At 39.8% G+C, this 20,118-nt stretch overlaps 1 protein-coding gene across 1 annotated transcript in view; it reads right to left on the bottom strand.

Annotated features, from left to right (window-relative positions):
• Positions 1-20,118, bottom strand: part of LOC107551341 (cAMP and cAMP-inhibited cGMP 3',5'-cyclic phosphodiesterase 10A-like) — a 54,794-nt gene that overhangs the window by 31,458 nt on the left and 3,218 nt on the right. The window contains exons 3-4 of the mRNA XM_016232915.1: positions 3,916-3,944; positions 2,007-2,127 (exon numbers count right to left, since the gene is read on the bottom strand). Coding sequence (XP_016088401.1) covers positions 2,007-2,127; positions 3,916-3,944 — 150 coding nt within the window. The remainder of the gene's footprint in view (positions 1-2,006; positions 2,128-3,915; positions 3,945-20,118) is intronic.

A 20,118-nucleotide genomic window follows, 5' to 3' on the forward strand; every position in this document is an offset into this window, starting at 1 on the left:
AGTCATCACTCCCAAAAAGAATTCAACGGGTCATCTTGTTAATGCTATAAATGAATTACAACAATAAAGGAAAATTTCATCATGAACATACACAAACAACAATATCACATTAAACCAAAGAAATTCCAAAATTACATTTCCCTTACATTTAGCTTCCAAAAGTGCATCCATCTTTGCCATGTTACATTCATTTAGTTGACTAGTGCTATACGCTGTATTAACAAAAACATTAATGGCATAAATAAAAACACTTACACTGACAAGGTACGCAATATCGCGTTCATAATCGAATGCGACTCATCTGCGATTATGAACGCGATATTGCAGTGATCTATGGCTCTGTCTGAAAGCACGTGATGGAGATTTACTATTCACAGAACCGGCTTTACTGACGAGATGTGCATGACAATCATATGACAATCACATGCGATTTATCGTGCAGCCCTAATTTTTTTGTTTGTTTGTTGATCACAAAGTTCAAAATAGATGAGGAAAACTAGGATGCCAGGTGTATTCAAAGCACCGCCATTAATGTGTAGAGTGCGTGGAGTGGTGCACTGTGATTGGTTGTTACTGTTTACAGTGCGTGGAATGGTGCGTTGTGATTGGTTGAGTGGATATATCGCATTCTGCAGAAAAGGGAGACTGGCGTTTGTCGCGGTTTGGAAAAAAAGTGAGAAAACATGACAGAATAACTCGGCGGATATCGCATTTTGCGTAAAATTAAAAATGGACTTTTCAATACCGACCAGATACAATACTGATTTTGGCGGAAGCTCAATATTTTTTAAAAATAGCGTTTATCGCGTTTTGCACCAGGGTCAGGAATTAACCAGGACTTGGAGCAAAATTACTAATAAAAGTGACAAAAATGCCCTAGATTATTTATAACAGTTGTTTCAGCCTGACTGTTCAGGCTGTTCAAATTAAGCTATATCACTATATTTACAGAAATTATTTTAATTAACTGATTCAATTAATGAAATAATTTCTGAAATCATGAAATTAATGTATGACATAAATGGACAGAATACCGTGTTCTTCAGTGTTATTTTAACACCATTGGGATATTATTGTAGTTTTTATATTATTATTTTGATTTTTTTTTTATATATATATTTTCTAAAGTTACATGAAGCAAGTAATTTTGTTGTGCTTTTGTCATTTCTATTGTTTTTTTTTTAACAAGATCACATTTTTATTTCCATTTTAGTTGCTTTATTACATCAAGTTAAACTATGAAAATGAAAAAATAAATGTTACCTTGGCAACTAGCGGAAATCATTTTTTATGTTTTATTTTATTTCAATTAAATTTTTCAATTAATATTTTATTCAAAGTAATTTAAATAATTCAAAGTTAAATCATATTTTATTTAAGTTTTTGTTAACTATAATAACCCATAACAAGGTATAAAATGTCCCCGAAAATCCATATCCTATCACTTCTTAATAACAGAAAAGTCCGTTTCTGAAAGTGGTGCGCACATGCTGGGGTCAGGTGTGCAGTGGGGAGTGTTGGTGTGTGTGAGACATGCAGGGGCTGGACTGAATCATGCAGATGAAGCGTGGGAGGATGGGAAGTGACAGGCTGAGTGCTGCTCCATCAGCGTGTGTGGGGAGGAGAGCGATGGGGAACACCCGCACTTAGACCTTTTAACCTGGATTCACTACACCTCCATCTGTAAGGCTCTCTACAGGCAACTTTTATGCACTGTTTATGCCGACAATGTGAACACTTGTTATTATAGTTGCCTAATACACTAATACATTATGTTAATTGCAAGTATGCTAGTATACTGTACACTGTGTGCCATTTGATAAATATTTACAGTAACATTTTACACATACTAAGGTTTGATAATATCAGTAAAAACTATTTCTTAAAAGTTATTAAGGGCTATAAATGGCTGGACTACCGTTCACCTGAAGTGCATAACATACAGTATACTGGGTAATAACATATGTGAGTGTTTGCGTGTGTGGATGAGACAGAAAGGCTCTGACCTGTTTTGATGATGTTGCACAACTCATAAAGCAGTAGTTTGTTGTCTCCTCCAGTGTCCAGCCGCTGCTCCATGTAGCTGTTGAGCTCATATACCACGCTCTGCATATTCGTATCCTGGTACTGCTGGACACAAGAAAGACACACATTCACATGCACAGCATACTCAGACGTCCTTCTAATTAGATAGTATTAAGGTTGCTTTTCACTAATATTATGAAAAATAGTAAATAGAAGGTGGTGTCCATATTTTAGGTCATATAGTGTATAAACATTACCGTTCAAAAGTATCTTATGTTCACCAAAATACTACACAAACAGTAATGTAAAATGTTTTTATAATTTAAAATAACTTTATAATAATACACGATTATTTTCATGTGATGGCAAATCTGAATTGTATTTACATATACATAATAAATATACACAGTACATACACATCTATTATGTAAACAAAAATGTTTATTTTGGATGCGATTAATCGCGATTAATTGTTTGACAGCACTAATATAAAGCAAATATTAATGGTTTATTCTGCATGACCATATTTTAGATCCCTTAATCCTACATCATACCAAAACTTAACATCTATTTTAATAACTACTAAGCAACAAATTAGGAGTTTAATGAGGTATAGTTAATCGTTAGTTAGAGAGAATTGGTCCCCAAACTAAAATGTCACCAAATTTTGCCAAAAGAGGAACACAGCCTTTCATAATCATAAACATCCAATAAACATTTTTTCATCTCACATGAAATGTGAATAAAGATCACAGAGGCCATGGGTGGTCTGTGTATAATGCAGAAATCAGTTGTAAATCAAGCTTTTACATATTTTAAATGGAGAATGGCCCAAGCGAGGATGTTTATTTCTGTCCCTGTGTGAAAAGTCAGAGTGGGCCGGTGGATGAGGGGTGTGTGAGGTGCTCCCCCACGGGAACGACTCCCTACACATCCTGTTTATGCAGACGAACATGTGACGTCCCTGCTGTCCTTCTCCAAAAAGTCCTTGTTTCTACAGCCCACACTCCCCGTCCTCTCGCGCCCTGTCCCTGCACACCGTCTCAATCGTGTTCTGCTGTATGTCCCTCTCTGCCGGCCCCATTTAACTTCTTCATCTCTGTCCCCTAAATCAGCGGGCCTAAGTGCTCGGAGCGGAGTGTGTGCTGGTGCAATATCTGCCCATTAAAGTGGCAATGATCTCATTAACAGGTCATTGCCTCTCCTCATATAAATCTGTCACAGGGTTTGTGTTCTCTATGCTGTTTGTCATTTAACAGACACCTTCATATTTAGCAGCTGTATGAATGTGTGTGTGTGTGTGTGTGTGTGTTGCTGAGAGATTATTAGCAGAAACTTTTCAATGAAGTGTTCCATGAGCGCTTCTCCCCTGATAACTGACCTCACTTGGGACTCGCTGCCTTTTGGCATGAACGTTCACACTTTTACACACTTTAATAAAGGGGTCACATATACTTCTAAAAAGAAAAAATCCCCCCTGAGATCCACTTCATTTGTAACATAGATTTGTCATAATTTTACTGCTTTAAGCAGGGGCATAAATTTCGTCTAATAGTAGGGGGGGACAATAAACAAAATTTCTCAAGAGCAATTTTTGAAGGGGACACAAACAATACAGCTAAAATTGTACTTGTAATTGTTATACGTATACACAGAGGAAAGCCTTAATACTATTAATGCAGCAGGGGCTGTATATGTACTGTACTGTATATATATATATATATGTATAATATTTTGCCTAAATATTCAATAAACTGATCCATTTAAAACAATTATTTCATTTGTTAGGCTTTACAGTGTTAAAGAAACACACACACGCACACGCACACACACACACACACACACACACACACACACACACACACACACACACACACACGCCTCACTTACCCTGCTAACTTCTTTAGCTGAAGATTCATCTGTTGAAATACAAAAGAAAACCAAGTCAAAACTGATGAAGGTGAGCATACTGTAACACAGTGTCACTTGGATGACCGGACAGAATGTCCCTTCATTTGTATAAAGCTTATATTTGCCTTAGTCTTGTGTCTTTAATTAAATGAACTAATCGAATTAGAGGAATAGAAAAGAGAAAACAGTAAAACACGAGAAACAGGATAAAACCTGCATAACCCAAATGAGCAACGGCTCCATACACAAACACACAAACTTCAACTTGATGTGCAAACTTAAACTGACTCTGATGTTCTAACTGCGTGCCACGCTATACATTTTAACTGTCTGAAAGCAAAACATGCTGTATTGCAGTCAGAACAATATACAAAACCCTGAAGAATTCTGGGCCGATGAGAGTCAAACAGAACAGAATAAGAAACCAAGCAACCAACAAAATGTTCTGTCACTTTCCAATTGTCACATTTGCAGCTGATTAAGACAAAAACAGTTTTTTTCCTGCCTGGTTGGAACACGGTGTTAAGGAACATTCAATGAGCAACTCATGCAGCCAAACTGACAATTTTCCACTTCAGTGATGAGTGTTCTTTTTAAGCTATGCAAGCTTCAAAAATCAAGCTTCAAAGTAAAAATCTAAGTTTTTATAAACTGAAACCTAAGCCCTGACATGTACTTCAAATACAAGGCTTGCAAAAGCTCCATCTACCTACAAACAAACGACTTACACAGCTATGAACACATGCAGATAAACAGGGATAAAATAGGAGCATTTGTGAATACACCATCTCCTCTTGTTCTCCTGAGAAAACACCTGTATCTGAGGTCAGTGAGTTTGCAGAAACCTGGAGACGTTCAGCAAACTCTTTCTCAGTGGCTTCCCCCGTTCAGAAAGAAGCTCAGTCAGTGTGGAACACAGAACATGATGCAGATAAACACTGTCCTCTCAGAGGAGACTGTGCAAGCATTACAGCTCACTCACAACAGCAGGCAAGGCCACATACATCAGACTGCTCACAGGTACAGTTGTGCTCAAAAGCTAACACACAATTTGTATGACCCTTCTTAGTAATATTTAGCAGATTCAGCAAGTAGAATGTAAACCTATGACCACAACTCGAGTGAATAAACAGTCTCTATGCTATTAGATTACACCACAGAACAATCAGCAAGTGATTAACATAAAATTTAAATAAATATATAATTTGCTAAATAAATTTTAACTGAGAAAAAAGTGCAAATGCTTGGCAGAAAACATTCACATGCACAGACCAATCCCACCAATTCCAAAAGAAAAAAGAAAGAAAAAGAAATTGATGCATTTTTCGGGGAACAATGAAAGACACACTTTGGTATGTTTAAAGTGTAAAAAATGTTAATGGATGTACAGAGGGGTCCAAATCATTGTAAGTTTTAGTTTCTTTTGTTTCCTGAAACTGATTTAAATCTATGTTTTAAATGTGATCCTAAGACTTCTGGACCATACATATACTGTATATATGGTCTGTGTACCCCCCCCCCCCCTTGCTGTCACCTGATAGAGTTTTGTTGTCTTCATTGCCTGAACTGAATTGAGGTGGATAATGACATGAACTTTGATATATCAAACTGAATCAACATTGAATATTATTTTATTATTATATTTGATCACATTACTATATTATATATTATAAAACAAATGACTTGATGTAGCTAAAAACAATCAAATGCCTGGAGAATATTCAGGTCTTAAATCATCTAACACCATTTTAACTATTCTAATTATTCATTTTAATCGATGGATACTACAGTCATGGCCAAAAGTTTTGTCAGTGACATACATTTTGTGTTTTGCAAAGTTTGCTTTTTCAGTATTTGTAGATAACTTTTTCACGTGTTTCTATGGTATACTGAAAAACAATGATAAGCATATCGTAAGTTTTAAAGGCTTTTATTGGCAAAAAAATATGAGTCAATATTTACAGTGTTGACCCTTGTTCTTCATAACCTCTGCAATTCGCTCTGGCATGCTGGATATTAGCTTCTGGGCTAAATCCTGACTGATGGCGATCCATTCTTGCCTTATTAGTTCTCGGAGTTGATCACAATTTGTGGGCTTCTGCTTGTCCACTCGCCTTTTTGAGGACTGACCACCAGGTTCTCTATGGGATTGAGATCTAGGGAGTTGCCTGGCCACGGATCCAAAATTTCAATGTAATGATTTCGAGCCACTTCTTTATCACTCTTGCTTTGTGACATGGTGCTCCATCATGCTGGAAAATGCATGGATTATCACCAAATTGCTCATGGATCACTGAAAGAAGTCACTCTTGCAGGACGTTTTGATAGCATTCTTTATTCATGGCAGTGTTTTTGGGAGCATTATGAGAGAGCCCACTCCCTTGGTTGAAAAGCAACCCCACACATGGATGGTTTCAGGATGCTTCACTGTTGGCACAACACAGGACTCATGGTAGCGTTCACCTTTTCTTCTCTGAACAATCGATTTTCCAGATGTCCCAAACAGTCGGAAGGGAGCTCCATCAGAGAAAATAACTTTGCACAAGTCTTCTGCTGTGCAATCCTTGTACTTCCTGCAGAGTTTCAGTCTGTCCTTGACGTTTTTCTTGGAGAGAAGTGGCTTCTTTGCTGTCCTTCTTGACACCAGGCCGTTGTCCAAAAGTCTTGGCCTCACTGTGCATTGCTAACAAGAACACAATGATTGGAAGCGCTTCTTCCCTCCTTTTATAGCAACCAGTCTGCTCTTACAGTCTAATTAGTATGATAGTGATTTCACTTGACTAGTACTCATTCACACTTTTACATTATTATTATGATATGATTAGTAAATTAATGTTAGCTGGTCATTTTGTGTTAGGATAAAAAAAACAGTGAAATTAGTTTTTTTGTGAAAAGTTAATTTTTTGGCCAATGAAGCTTTTAGCAATTATTTAATGATGCAATACTCTAACTTTAGCTTTAAAGTAAAGTAAAAAAGCATGCAAACCGACTGCCTAAGCAAAATAAAAAACACTTTTTAGTTTCAACTAATTAATTTTAAGGTTACTTTTGTAAAATTTTACAGCAACCTGGAATTTCTCACTTGTATTTAAAAAATGAAACCCTTTTAATACCAAACATAACAGACCTTTAAACACTAACAAATCTCCTCCTATATTAATTTTGTGCAAAAACACATAAAATAACACTTAATTAAAAAATGTATTCATAAATTATTAAGCAAAGCAGGCTGGGAACCAGAAACTAGCTTGACAAATTGGTACACATACAAATCAAATTATCTTAACTAGGGTTCCACTTCCACGCATTCAGCGTGACCCCGCTCTGAATCACGTGTGTAATCAGTCCAATGGGTGGGTGAGACCAGGGGCGGATTTAGTGATTTGGGGGCCCCAGGCAAAATACAGGAATGGGGCCCTGTACAATTTCACACATTTACAACCTTGAGGTTTCTTTCACTGTTGCTCGCTGCTGCACGACCGTGTCCCATAGTTGTGTCTAATCTTTTAGATTGTTCATGTACATGTTATAAATAAAGGATTTCTTTAATGTTGTAAATCCCTTGTTCACATTTAAACAGGTTTTAATTAGAGTAGGTTGGACACGACACTAGGGGGTGCGTTGGGGTAATCGTAGAGCCCTATGAAATCAGTTTTATTTTTCCCAAATTAGCCTAAGTTTAATTTTTTCATTTTATTTTTTTTGTATTCAGTTTTTTTTTTTCGTTTTAATTTTTCTGGATGATTATATAAAATTTTAACAAAAAACAAGTATAATTAATTAAAATCATGAAACTTGTTTAATTTAGCAGCAATTTAGGCCTATTAAAAGTTTAACAAAAATTACATTCTTAGGGCCCAAATTCTGCGATTTCCATTTAAATTTTTCTGTATTCCATTTTAATGGTTTAATCAAAAACATATCTAATTAATTGAATTCATGAAAACAACTTAATTTAATAATTTGTATACAATAATAGGGCCCTGTGAAATTTAAATTTTGTTTACTTATTTTTTAGAAATTCAATGTTGTGTATTTTCATTTTTCTGGTAATCAAATGAAGGAAAAACATGATTCTATCTTTTATTCCAATGAAAATTAAACAAACCCTTTAATTTTTGTACATTCAAAATGATACACAACAGAAGTTTACTGTGTAACAAGCAATGCCACAGAATTAATCAAATATTGAATGAATAAATCAAATGCAATTCAGTGCACTTCAATCAAACCGCGATATGGACTAGTGTATGTGAATATTAAATGGAAAAAATACTATTTAGCTACTACTGACGACAACCGCGAGTGTTGCGCATGCTTAAATAGCAAACGAAATGCGCGTACACAGTAAAATCAGTTTTTATGAATAGATTCCAGGATTCCGTCCCCATTTTCTACATCGCCCTACTTTTGCTAAGAAGCACGTTCAATGCGGACGCACAGACGGTTGTCGTGGTAATGAACACCAGAGCAACCACTTGCGTGTCCGCATTGAACGCGCATCTCGTACATAAAAAGCATTTTAGGGGGCCCTTGGGTTTTGGGGGCCCAAGGCGGTTGCCTACCTTTGCCTAATGGTTAAGTCCGCCTCTAGGTGAGACGTCACAGACGGGGTGACGTAGAGACCAGGAAGCTTAAAAGCACGTGGGGTGGAGACAGCGGCAGCTTCTGTCATTCAGTAAGAGCTCTATGTGTGTCCTATTTATTGTTGTTTGTCACGTTGCACCAAGCATGTCTAAAGCAAAAGTCCCTGACAAAGCACAAGGGCGAGAACAAGCAGCAATTTAGACTGTGTCTTCCTCCCTGCCCGTGCTACATTACGGACGGGGATACACACAGTCTATGTGTTGTTTGCTTGGGAGCGAAGCACGCTGAGTCAGCTCTTGAGGGAGGCTTTCGCTGCGGAATCTTCTCTCCCGGAGGGCTTTCTTTGAGGAGGGAGCCCTCGCGAGCATTCCTCAGGGCTCAGGTCCCTCTTCTGCTGAGGCAGAGTGGTGGCGGCGGTCGTGGGGATGGCAAATGGATCTGGTGGAGGGAACGGAGATGGGCGAGTCCGTTTCTTCTTCCTCAGCCACTAGATCCAGTGCCCCCACCCAGGGATCGAAAGCACGCTCTGCGGATTCTTTCCCCCTTGCGCCTTCACCCTGGAGGGCCCCCAGCAGGCTCTGGTCATGGAACAAGTAAACACTCCCTTGAGGAAGGAGGCCATCGAGGTGATCTCTCCTCTCAACAGTGAGTCGTACTTCTACAGCCGGTACTTCATCGTTCCAAAGAAGGATGGGGGGTGTGTCCTATTCTAGATCTGCGTCAGCTGAACCGCTCAGTCATGTGACTGATGTTTAAGATGCTTACACTAAAAGCAGGTCGTATTTCAGATCAGGTCCAGGGACTGGTTTTCACGATAGATCTGAAGGACGCATGCTTCCATATTTCCATACTTCATCAACACAGGAAGTTCCTAAGGTTTGCTTTCGGGGGCGAAGCTTACCAATATCAGGTTCTTCAATTTGGTCTGGCACTCTCACCCCGCACTTTCACCAAGTGTGTGGATGCTGCTCTGGCTCCGCTGCGACTCCAGGGCATCCGCATACTGAACTATACCAACGATTGGTTGATAATAGCTCAATCGAAGCAGATGGCGGTTTAGCATAGAGATGTCGTTCTTGCCCATATGAAAGAGCTGGGGTTAAGACTAAAGGCCAAGAAAAGTGTGCTTTTTCCATTACAGAGGTTCACTTATCTGGGCGTGATGTGGGATTCGACCATGATGCAGGCATGTCTGTCTACTGCTCAGATCGAGTCGATTCTCACAGCAGTCATGAGAGTGAGAGAAGGCCGGTCACTCACGGTCAAGCAGTTTCAGTAACTGCTGGGTCTGATGGCAGTTGCATCCAATGTGATACCTTTTGGCCTGCTGTACATGAGACCCCTACAATGGTGGCTCAGGACCAAGTGGTTTTCCCCGAGGAGCAACCCACTTCGCAGGATCAAGGTCACATGGCAATGCTTTCGGGCCATAGACATGTGGAGAAAGCCTTGGTTCCTGTCTCAGGGCCCGGGGCTGGGAGCACCTTTTCATCATGTAATGCTAATGACGGATGCCTCCCTCACCGGTTGGGGAGTGGTCATGAGTGGCCGCTCAGCCCGGGGTCTGTGGAGCGGAGATGCTGCCTGGAGATGCTAGCCATGTTTCAGGCACTGGGCCTCCCTATGTTGGTGTGCACCAACAACACAGCGGTGGTCTCTTACATCAACCACCAGGGAGGTCTGCGCTCGCACTCCCTTTACAGGCTGGTGCACCAGATCCTCCTGTGGGCCCAAAGGAAACTCTTCTCCCTGAGAGCAGTTCACGTCGCTGGGCATCTCAATCAGGGAGCAGACATCCAGTCGAGACAGGGGCTGAGACCCGGGAATAGAGGCTCCACCCCGAGGTGGTGGAGCAGATCTGGAGGTAGTTCGGCCAGGCTCAGGTGGACCTGTTTGTGACTCAAGAGACCTTGCACTGTCCCCTCTGGTTCTCCCTCACACATCCAGCTCCTCTCAGAATGGATGCCATGGTACAGACTTCGCCGAGGCTTCATCTGTATGCTTTTTCCCCAATTGCTCTGCTCCCGAGAGTTCTGGAGAGACTGCACTGGGACGGGGTCCGTCTTCTGCTAGTGGCCCCATTCTAACCGGGCCGAGTATGGTTCTCTGACCTGGTGTCCCTTCCCGATGGCTCTCCATGGGAGATTCCTGTCAGGAGGGACCTCCTTTCTCAGGCGGGGGGCACCATCTTTCACAGTTGTGAAAACTGTGGGAGTGGCCCCTAAGGGGGCACAACTCATAGCTTCCGGTCTCTCAACTCAGGTTGTTGAGACCATCCTCGAGTCCAGAGCTCCCTCAACGAGGAAAGTATATGCCTTGAAGTGGAATCTGTTAATTTCTTGGTGCGGCGACTGCCAGCTCAACCCAGTTAACTGCCCAGTTTGATCAAAGCTGGAGTTCTTGCTGGCCCAGTTCTCCGCAGGGCTGACCCACTGCACCTTGAAGGTTTACGTGGCAGCCATAGCTGCTTACCACGCCCCTCTTGGTGGTCAGTCTGTGGGGAAACACCCCCTGGTTACACGTTTCCTCCGCTGTGTGCTGAGGCCTCCGGTATGCTCTCATGTCCCTCCGTGAGACCTGGCCGTGGTCTTGGAGGCTCTCTGCAAACCTCCCTTCGAGCCCCCCCATGCAAGCACTGGACACCTCTGTCCAAAGAGCTGCCCTGTGAAGGAAGTCTGACCAATTGTTTGTGTGCTATGGTCCTTCGAACAGGGGTCTTCCTGCTACCAAGCAGACCCTCAGCCGGTGGATCGTGGATGCCATTTCACTAGCTTATGAGTCCTCTGGTCTCCCCTTTTCCTTGGGGTAAAGGCTCATTCCACCCGAAGTGTGGCAGTCTATATCTGTTATTTTCTTGGTGCGGCGACTGCCAGCTCAACCCAGTTAACTGCCCAGTTTGATCAAAGCTGGAGTTCTTGCTGGCCCAGTTCTCCACAGGGCTGACCCACTGCACCTTGAAGGTTTACGTGGCAGCCATAGCTGCTTACCACGCCCCTCTTGGTGGTCAGTCTGTGGGGAAACACCCCCTGGTTACACGTTTCCTCCGCTGTGTGCTGAGGCCTCCGGTATGCTCTCGTGTCCCTCCGTGAGACCTGGCCGTGGTCTTGGAGGCTCTCTGCAAACCTCCCTTCGAGCCCCCCCATGCAAGCACTGGACACCTCTGTCCAAAGAGCTGCCCTGTGAAGGAAGTCTGACCAATTGTTTGTGTGCTATGGTCCTTCGAACAGGGGTCTTCCTGCTACCAAGCAGACCCTCAGCCGGTGGATCGTGGATGCCATTTCACTAGCTTATGAGTCCTCTGGTCTCCCCTTTTCCTTGGGGTAAAGGCTCATTCCACCCGAAGTGTGGCAGTCTCCAAGGCCTTCCTGTCGGGTGTCCCCATGCCGGACATTTGCAACGCTGCGGGCTGGTCCATGCCACTCACTTTCATGAGGTTCTATGACCTCAATGTCCGTGCCACTCCTGGCTCCTCTGTTCTCTCGCCTTAGCTGTGCTTTTCCACACTAGACAGGGATTTGTAAGTCTGGAGGCGTGAGCATTCTCATTCCTATAGCGTTTCGATGCAGCTCGAATTCCTGAAGGGGAACATCTCTAGGTAACGTATGTAATCATGGCTCCCAGAGGGAACGAGATGCTGCGTCTCATTGCCACACTTCCGGCATCCCTGCGAGTGCTTCCTTTTTTCCCCAGAAGCTGCTGCTGTCTCCATAGCATGTGCTTTTAAGTTTACTGGTCTATTCGTCACCCCGTCCGTGACGTCTCGCCCATCCATTGGACTGATGATGATCCATTGAACTGATTACACATGTGATTCAGAGCGGGGGTCACGCTGAATGTCCCATACCATTTCGATGCAGCATCCCGTTCCCTCGGGGAACACAGGGGTCTTCCTGCTACCAAGCAGACCCTCAGCCGGTGGATCGTGGATGCCATTTCACTAGCTTATGAGTCCTCTGGTCTCCCCTTTTCCTTGGGGTAAAGGCTCATTCCACCCGAAGTGTGGCAGTCTCCAAGGCCTTCCTGTCGGGTGTCCCCCTGCCGGACATTTGCAACGCTGCGGGCTGGTCCACGCCACTCACTTTCATGAGGTTCTATGACCTCAATGTCCGTGCCACTCCTGGCTCCTCTGTTCTCTCGCCTTAGCTGTGCTTTTCCACACTAGGCAGGGATTTGTAAGTCTGGAGGTGTGAGCATTCTCATTCCTATAGCGTTTCGATGCAGCTCGACTTCCTGAAGGGGAACATCTCTAGGTAACGTATGTAATCATGGCTCCCCGAGGGAACGAGATGCTGCGTCTCATTGCCACACTTCCGGCATCCCTGCGAGTGCTTCCTTTTTTCCCCAGAAGCTGCTGCTGTCTCCATAGCATGTGCTTTTAAGTTTACTGGTCTATTCGTCACCCCGTCCGTGACGTCTCGCCCATCCATTGGACTGATGATGATCCATTGAACTGATTACACATGTGATTCAGAGCGGGGGTCACGCTGAATGTCCCATAGCATTTCGATGCAGCATCCCGTTCCCTCGGGGAACCATGGTTACATGCGTAACCTAGGGACGTTTTCTGAGAAACAGAGGCATAGTATGCAAATAGTAAAGACTACTAGATTTTTACAGTTAAAATCAATACATTGTTGTCCATAGTAGAGTCAACTAAAAGTGTTATTTAGGACATTTGTTAGGTTTTACATTGTACAGACAAATGGGTAAAATAGACCCACATTTTTAAAGTGACATCAGTAGTACTTTTAATAACTATTAACACTGCAAATTAACACTTCTGATGCACTTCTCACAAGTGCAACATGTCACAATGCATTATGGGATTTTCTTATATCTGAAAGGTTTCTAGCAGACCTGGGATGTCTCAAATGCAGTTACACTATATTTCAATGGTCCACTTTATAGACATTTCTCTACTTTAAGTAACTTTGCAACAAACTCTCATTAATCTGCAACTACACTGTGTGTCAAGTAACTCTCATTAGATTATTAGTAGACTGCTAGTAGAACAAGATGGCATGTACTTGCAAAGTTACTTATAGTCAGTAGAATGTCTGTTGGGGGATCAAAATACAGTGTTAGCAGATATTAAGCAGACAGTCTACTATTACTCTAATGACTGCCAGTTGATATGTAGTTACAAAGTCACTAATGGTAAGTAAAGTGAACTATCAAAATAAAGTGCTACCTAAAATGCATCCTACATTGGAAGATCTAGATTTTAGAACAGAGCCTAGAAGTGTCTTTCTGCCCAGCTAAGGGAGGGCAATATTCCACTTTGCGCCACAGGCTACCTATGCTCACGTCATACTCCTTCCATTTCTAGTATTCCCAGATGGAAATGTTTGGTAATCAATGCAGGGACTTGCAGATGTGTTTCTGTCCAGCTCTCTGTGGGCAAATATTAGCTCCAGATCCTTTGTGTCAACTGAAATGAAAACTCTCAATTCAGCATGAAAAGTAAAGCAGATATCAGCAGTTTGATCTTATGTTAATAAGTACCTTATTGTGGCAGTCAAAATCACGATTACAGTAATGCACCTACAATGAGGTAAGGCATTACCCACAATTTCATATAAATTATTCTCAGTGGCTGCAGCATGCCACAGATGCTGTCAATAGAGCTTAACTTGTATTGAACACAGAGCTTTCCTTTCAACAAATACTTTCACTTTATCCTAGCCTAATGTGCAGACACAGCTATGTAAGCCATTCACAGACTGATTTTTTCTATTGTGACTTTATGGTGCTTTCAGAACATCTTTTTGAGCCAAGGAGGTCTGAACACCTGAAGAAAGCTGTCAGAATTCCCATTTATCTCAAAGAAGGCTGCTTGGCTGGTGCATATAGCCCCTTAACTACACAACCCTGAAGCTGGGCACACCGTTATAGAATCAACAGATTAAAAAAGGACAAAAAAGGATTAAACCAAACCAAACAAAACAAAACAACACAACACAAAGCAAAACACACATACAAAAAAATTAAGCACAACAAAGCAAAAAAATAAATAAATCTGTGTAGAAAAAAACTGAAAATAAAATAAATAGACACTGCTCTTGATTAATGGTGCATGTAGAGATGTTTGAGAAACCAATTTGGAAACAATTTACAAAAGCAATTTTGGCGTATTATTTGTTTATTTATTAATTTGATCAGGGCAATAGACATTAATATTAGATAACATTAAAAATGTGCCATATTTAGATACATTTTCTAATTTTCATCCATAGTCTTTTTATTACTATTTATTTTCTCAACAAAATGTTACAATCTTTGAATTGATATCAAGTTCTTTTATTTTTCAATCTACCCTTTCCGACCTACCCCAAACGACCAATTTCATCACTCAATCAATTTCCAATGGATAAAATCCTGCCTATGTTTAGCAAAACACACATACAAAAAAATTAAGCACAACAAAGCAAAAAAATAAATAAATTTGTGTAGAAAAAAACTGAAAATAAAATAAATAGACACTGCTCTTGATTAATGGTGCATGTAGAGATGTTTGAGAAACCAATTTGGAAACAATTTACAAAAGCAATTTTGGCGTATTATTTGTTTATTTATTAATTTGATCAGGGCAATAGACATTAATATTAGATAACATTAAAAATGTGCCATATTTAGATACATTTTCTAATTTTCATCCATAGTCTTTTTATTACTATTTATTTTCTCAACAAAATGTAACAAACTTTGAATTGATATCAAGTTCTTTTATTTTTCAATCTACCCTTTCCGACCTACCCCAAACGACCAATTTCATCACTCAATCAATTTCCAATGGATAAAATCCTGCCTATGTTTCACACGCAAATTCGTCAATATGGTATTACGGAAGTAATGTAATGCTCTTTCATGTTGAATAATGGATTAATGGTTTAATAATGGTGTGCTGGGCAATGTACCACACTGAACCAATAAAATTACAAAATGGCAAATTCTATTATACTGTAACTAATTTGACGAATTAACTGAATGTATTAATGAATTCTTAGAAGTTAGAAATGTGTCCAGACGTTCCCTGTCTGGCGCCGAGCTGGACACAAACTACACATTCAAGCAGCCTCTTCTTCTGTTATTGAATTACGGCACATTTCAGGATTTTCTAGCCGCACGTCATCAGCGGCTCTCCTGTATGGCTTGGGTCATCAGGGCCACTAGACTAAAGACAGAGTGAATGAGTAGGTCATGAATCACTCTGTGCACGTGTGTGTGTGTGTGTGTGACAGTGAGGCACAGGATCAGTCCAGATGTAGGATTTCTCTGGAGGCAGAGCGGCTAAAGGTTTGGGATTATCAATTACTCAAAGATCGCATGTGTGTGAGAAGAAAACAGGGCCAGGGGAACGCTAGGTGGGAATGAGGTGGAGGGAGCCGACGTCACTGGGGCCTTGGGGGTCCTTGTTAGTCTCAACCAAAGCACAGACACATAATCACATACTGCACACACACTATCACACACAGTGATGCATCATTAGTACTGCTCACTAATATTTAGAGTTAGGGATTTGAACAAACCACTACGCGTAAGTATTAAAGGATTAGTTGACCTCAAAATTAGAATTCTGTCATCCTTTATTCACCCTCATGTCATTCCAATCCAATGTTACTTCTTTACTGGTTACTCTTTTCCAACAGTGAATGTGGAACAGAGCTTTCAGGCTTCACAAAGGACACAACGCACCATAAAGATATCCTAAAGGAAGTATACATGACTTATTGATTTAAAAACAAATAGGCCTAATATTCAGTAATATTATCAATTTAACTACATTGATACTATTGGATGAGAGAAACAATTTGAACTGAATTAAGCTGGATAGTGACACAAACTTTGCAACAACTTTGAACTGAACTGAATCACCACTGACAGGCTTGAGCTGAATAACGTGTTGCGTCCCAGGTCTAGGATCTAGGAGAATGACATAAATAAATGTCTTTATACCGGAGTGTTGTGATCTTTCGCTCTTTCTTTATTTTATTTTCTTGGTATTACACTGTTGTCTAATGCAGAGCTGCTCATAGCTGAATTGAACTTATTTCATAATTGATGAACTTTGCAACAAACAGTTATTGAACTGAACTGAAACAACATTGAGCTAAATTGAGCTGAATAATGATTCTTTTTAGTGCTGCTTTACATCTGAAATTGAATTTGTTCCATAACTGATTAATTTTATATAACACTGTTTATTTCTAGATTGTAGAAATAAACATCTAGATTGTATGAAGCATTATATAAATAAATGTGTCTTGACCTGTGTCATATTCCAAGTCTTCTGAAAGCTTTTTATGATGAACAGACTGAAATTTAAGTTGTTATTTAGTGATAACAGTCCTGCTGAGACTGGATCAGTACAATTTATAAACAAATCTTTCACGCAGGTATATATGAACTGGATCAACAAATGTATTATTAGATTTATTATAGGTATAGGAATTACAGAAATACTTCTTTAACTATATGCAACTCCTCCTGCACCTTGTGCTACAGACATACATGTACATGTACATTGTTACTTTTTTTTAAAAAAAGGAACCCAACTCATATCTACAGACCAGAATGTCCTAGAGAATGATCTACTTATAGATTATTTGTTTAAAACAGCTATTATAACACTAGTTTGAATCATTTGAAAGTCAACAAAGAGATAAAGGCTAGAGTGTTGGGAATGTGTGCTTCCAGGGTAAAAACAGTCACAAGACATAAAACATGACCGATCCTGTCTCCCAAAAAAGCTGCACCTTCAACAACAAGCACTTTTCATCCCAAAAAATTAAATAGGATCTACTCATAAGTGTCTTATTGAACAGATGACCTCTGAATTGTAAGTCTAGTCATTCTCCGTCACCAGCAACAAGATCCATCCTTGAAAACCCTTGAAGGATACAGAATTAGAAAATAGCTAGATGTCACCAGTAGGTCTTGTCCTTTAGCCTATTGATTTAACAAGCCATTCAGTGTCACATTGTCGGAACTGTTTATGTTGCAAACCACATTTGTAATGCTGAGGTACTTCAGAAGCTAAGACTACCACATTCAGGATCAGAGACAGAGAATATACACTAGAAATATTCACATACATATGTATACTAATATAATAAAATATATATGATGCGTGAGACAATGCTCAAACACAAAATAGGATCTACTCATAAGTGTCTTATTGAACAGATGTTGACCTCTGAATTGTAAGTCTAGTCATTCTCCGTCACCAGCAACAAGATCCATCCTTGAAAACCCTTGAAGGATACAGAATTAGAAAATAGCTAGATGTCACCAGTAGGTCTTGTCCTTTAGCCTATTGATTTAACAAGCCATTCAGTGTCACATTGTCGGAACTGTTTATGTTGCAAACCACATTTGTAATGCTGAGGTACTTCAGAAGCTAAGACTACCACATTCAGGATCAGAGACAGAGAATATACACTAGAAATATTCACATACATATGTATACTAATATAATAAAATATATATGATGCGTGAGACAATGCTCAAACACACACACACACACACACACTTCAGAAGCTAAGACTACCACATACAGGATCAGAGACAGAGAATATACACTAGAAATATTCACATACATATGTATACTAATATAATAAAATATATATGATGCGTGAGACAATGCTCAAACACACACACACACACACACACACACACAAACACACAGACTGATGGTACTTTGACTCTAGAATCTTTATTGATTGCAAAAGGGCCTGACATGCTAGAGCTATTACAGGTCACGGTATTTGCAAAAGTTGGAACAGAAAGATACGAAGAGCATCACATGGACTGAAGCCACTGGCCCTGCTTTAGGCCTGTAATGAGGCTCTCACATTCACTACAACAGAGGAATCATATGATGTCCGGGTATCTCCACAGCTCAGGACAGCGTGGAGCACACCAGATTAGAACAATATATTATTAAACTAATCAGTGATCTCACAAGTACACTTGTGACCTGTTGAATAAAAGATGTTAAGATTTTACTTGGAATTCTGTGAAAGCTTTGCTTTTGTTTTTCTCAATTAGAGCCTTGTGAGTAACCTGCACCGACTGTCTCTTATTCTCTGAATCTCATGAATGTGGTCATTTAAAAAAATTTGTCATCATTCCAACTCTCTGTGTCTTACATACTCTGCAGAACACCAGAGAAGATATTTTTTAAAATGTCTAAAAAAAAGTTTATGTATGCATGTATGTACAGTCAATGGTAACCAACACAGTTTGGTCACCAGCATTCTTCAAAATATCTGTTATTAAGTTCCGCAGAAGACAGAAAATCATACAGGTTTGAAACAACAAGAGGGACCCATGGAAATTAGAGTTTTAAGATGTTTTACTAGTGTTTCAGATTTAATCATATGTATAACAAATTTAGTATCTTTTGCAATCAATCAACATATTCATATTATGAAAAAGTACATTAAAGGGGTCATATGATGCTATTTTAAAGATCATTATTTTGCATTCTTAATTTTGTTAATTTAGTGAATAACAGTGAAAAACCTTTTACAATTTTCCACACCAAACTTCAAAATCTGATGTACTGCAAATGGTTTTTGTCATTCTTTGGAAAACAGGGAGAATTATTAGGATTTAAAAGTTGTTGTGCCAACTGTGTCAACACAGAACAGGCCTCTAGTCAATTATTTACTAAACCTTGATTGTTATTATTTTATTTTTAAATATTATAATTGAAAAAAAAAATGGCTTAGCATAATCCTGCCCAACATTTTCAGATACTGCACTATAACTACTACTAGAACTGCACTTGACTGTTTAAAGGACTGTAGCTGCTCACAGACTCATATAGACCTTATGTAGCTCTGTCCCTTTTGCCTTTAGTTTTCCACAGTGTGATGGTAAGATCTTATGGATTTATGAATGAACCGCTAATTTTAAAATCCTCCAGGTCTACTGACATTTATGACATCCGGTCCAAACATTGCAATGCTCATAATAACTTTTGTTAACTCTACAATAAGTAAATACACTTTACTTCATCTAATTACTCTTCAACAGTGATGCCATAGAAATATACAAATTTCAAACACAAAATTCTATAGATGGCTCTGGTGCATAAGGTCTATAACAACCAAAGAGAATTAAGCTTGAAACCTCATTATTCCTTAGTATGATGTGGTAAATGAGCACTGTGCATACACAGTCAAGTACAAGCAGAAGACAGCAGAGGTTTTCAGCTCTGACAGGGAGGGCCTGAAGTTCATTGTTATTGTGGAAGCTGTTCAGAGAGTTTATTATGTACTAATGACCAGGCCCACACAGAATCTACACCCTCAAAACCTAATATGAAAATGCTTTGTGTTAATAATAAGAGTGTACACTGGCAGTTCCATTGAGAGCATTTTTATATTTTCAGTGTATTTTTACAAAACACCAAAAGTACCCAAAACATTTTAAGAACTGTTTTTAAAGCAGTGTTGTGTAAATGCCCACAAAATTTATTCCACAAAATTCTAGAAAATTATAAATATATATATATATATATATATTAGGGCTGTCATCGTTAACGCATGCGATTAATTTTACAATCCTTAATGAGTTAAAATAATT

The sequence above is a fragment of the Sinocyclocheilus grahami genome, unplaced genomic scaffold (genome assembly GCF_001515645.1).
Source record: "Sinocyclocheilus grahami isolate Dianchi unplaced genomic scaffold, SAMN03320097.WGS_v1.1 scaffold421.1, whole genome shotgun sequence".
Classification (NCBI taxonomy): domain Eukaryota; kingdom Metazoa; phylum Chordata; class Actinopteri; order Cypriniformes; family Cyprinidae; genus Sinocyclocheilus; species Sinocyclocheilus grahami.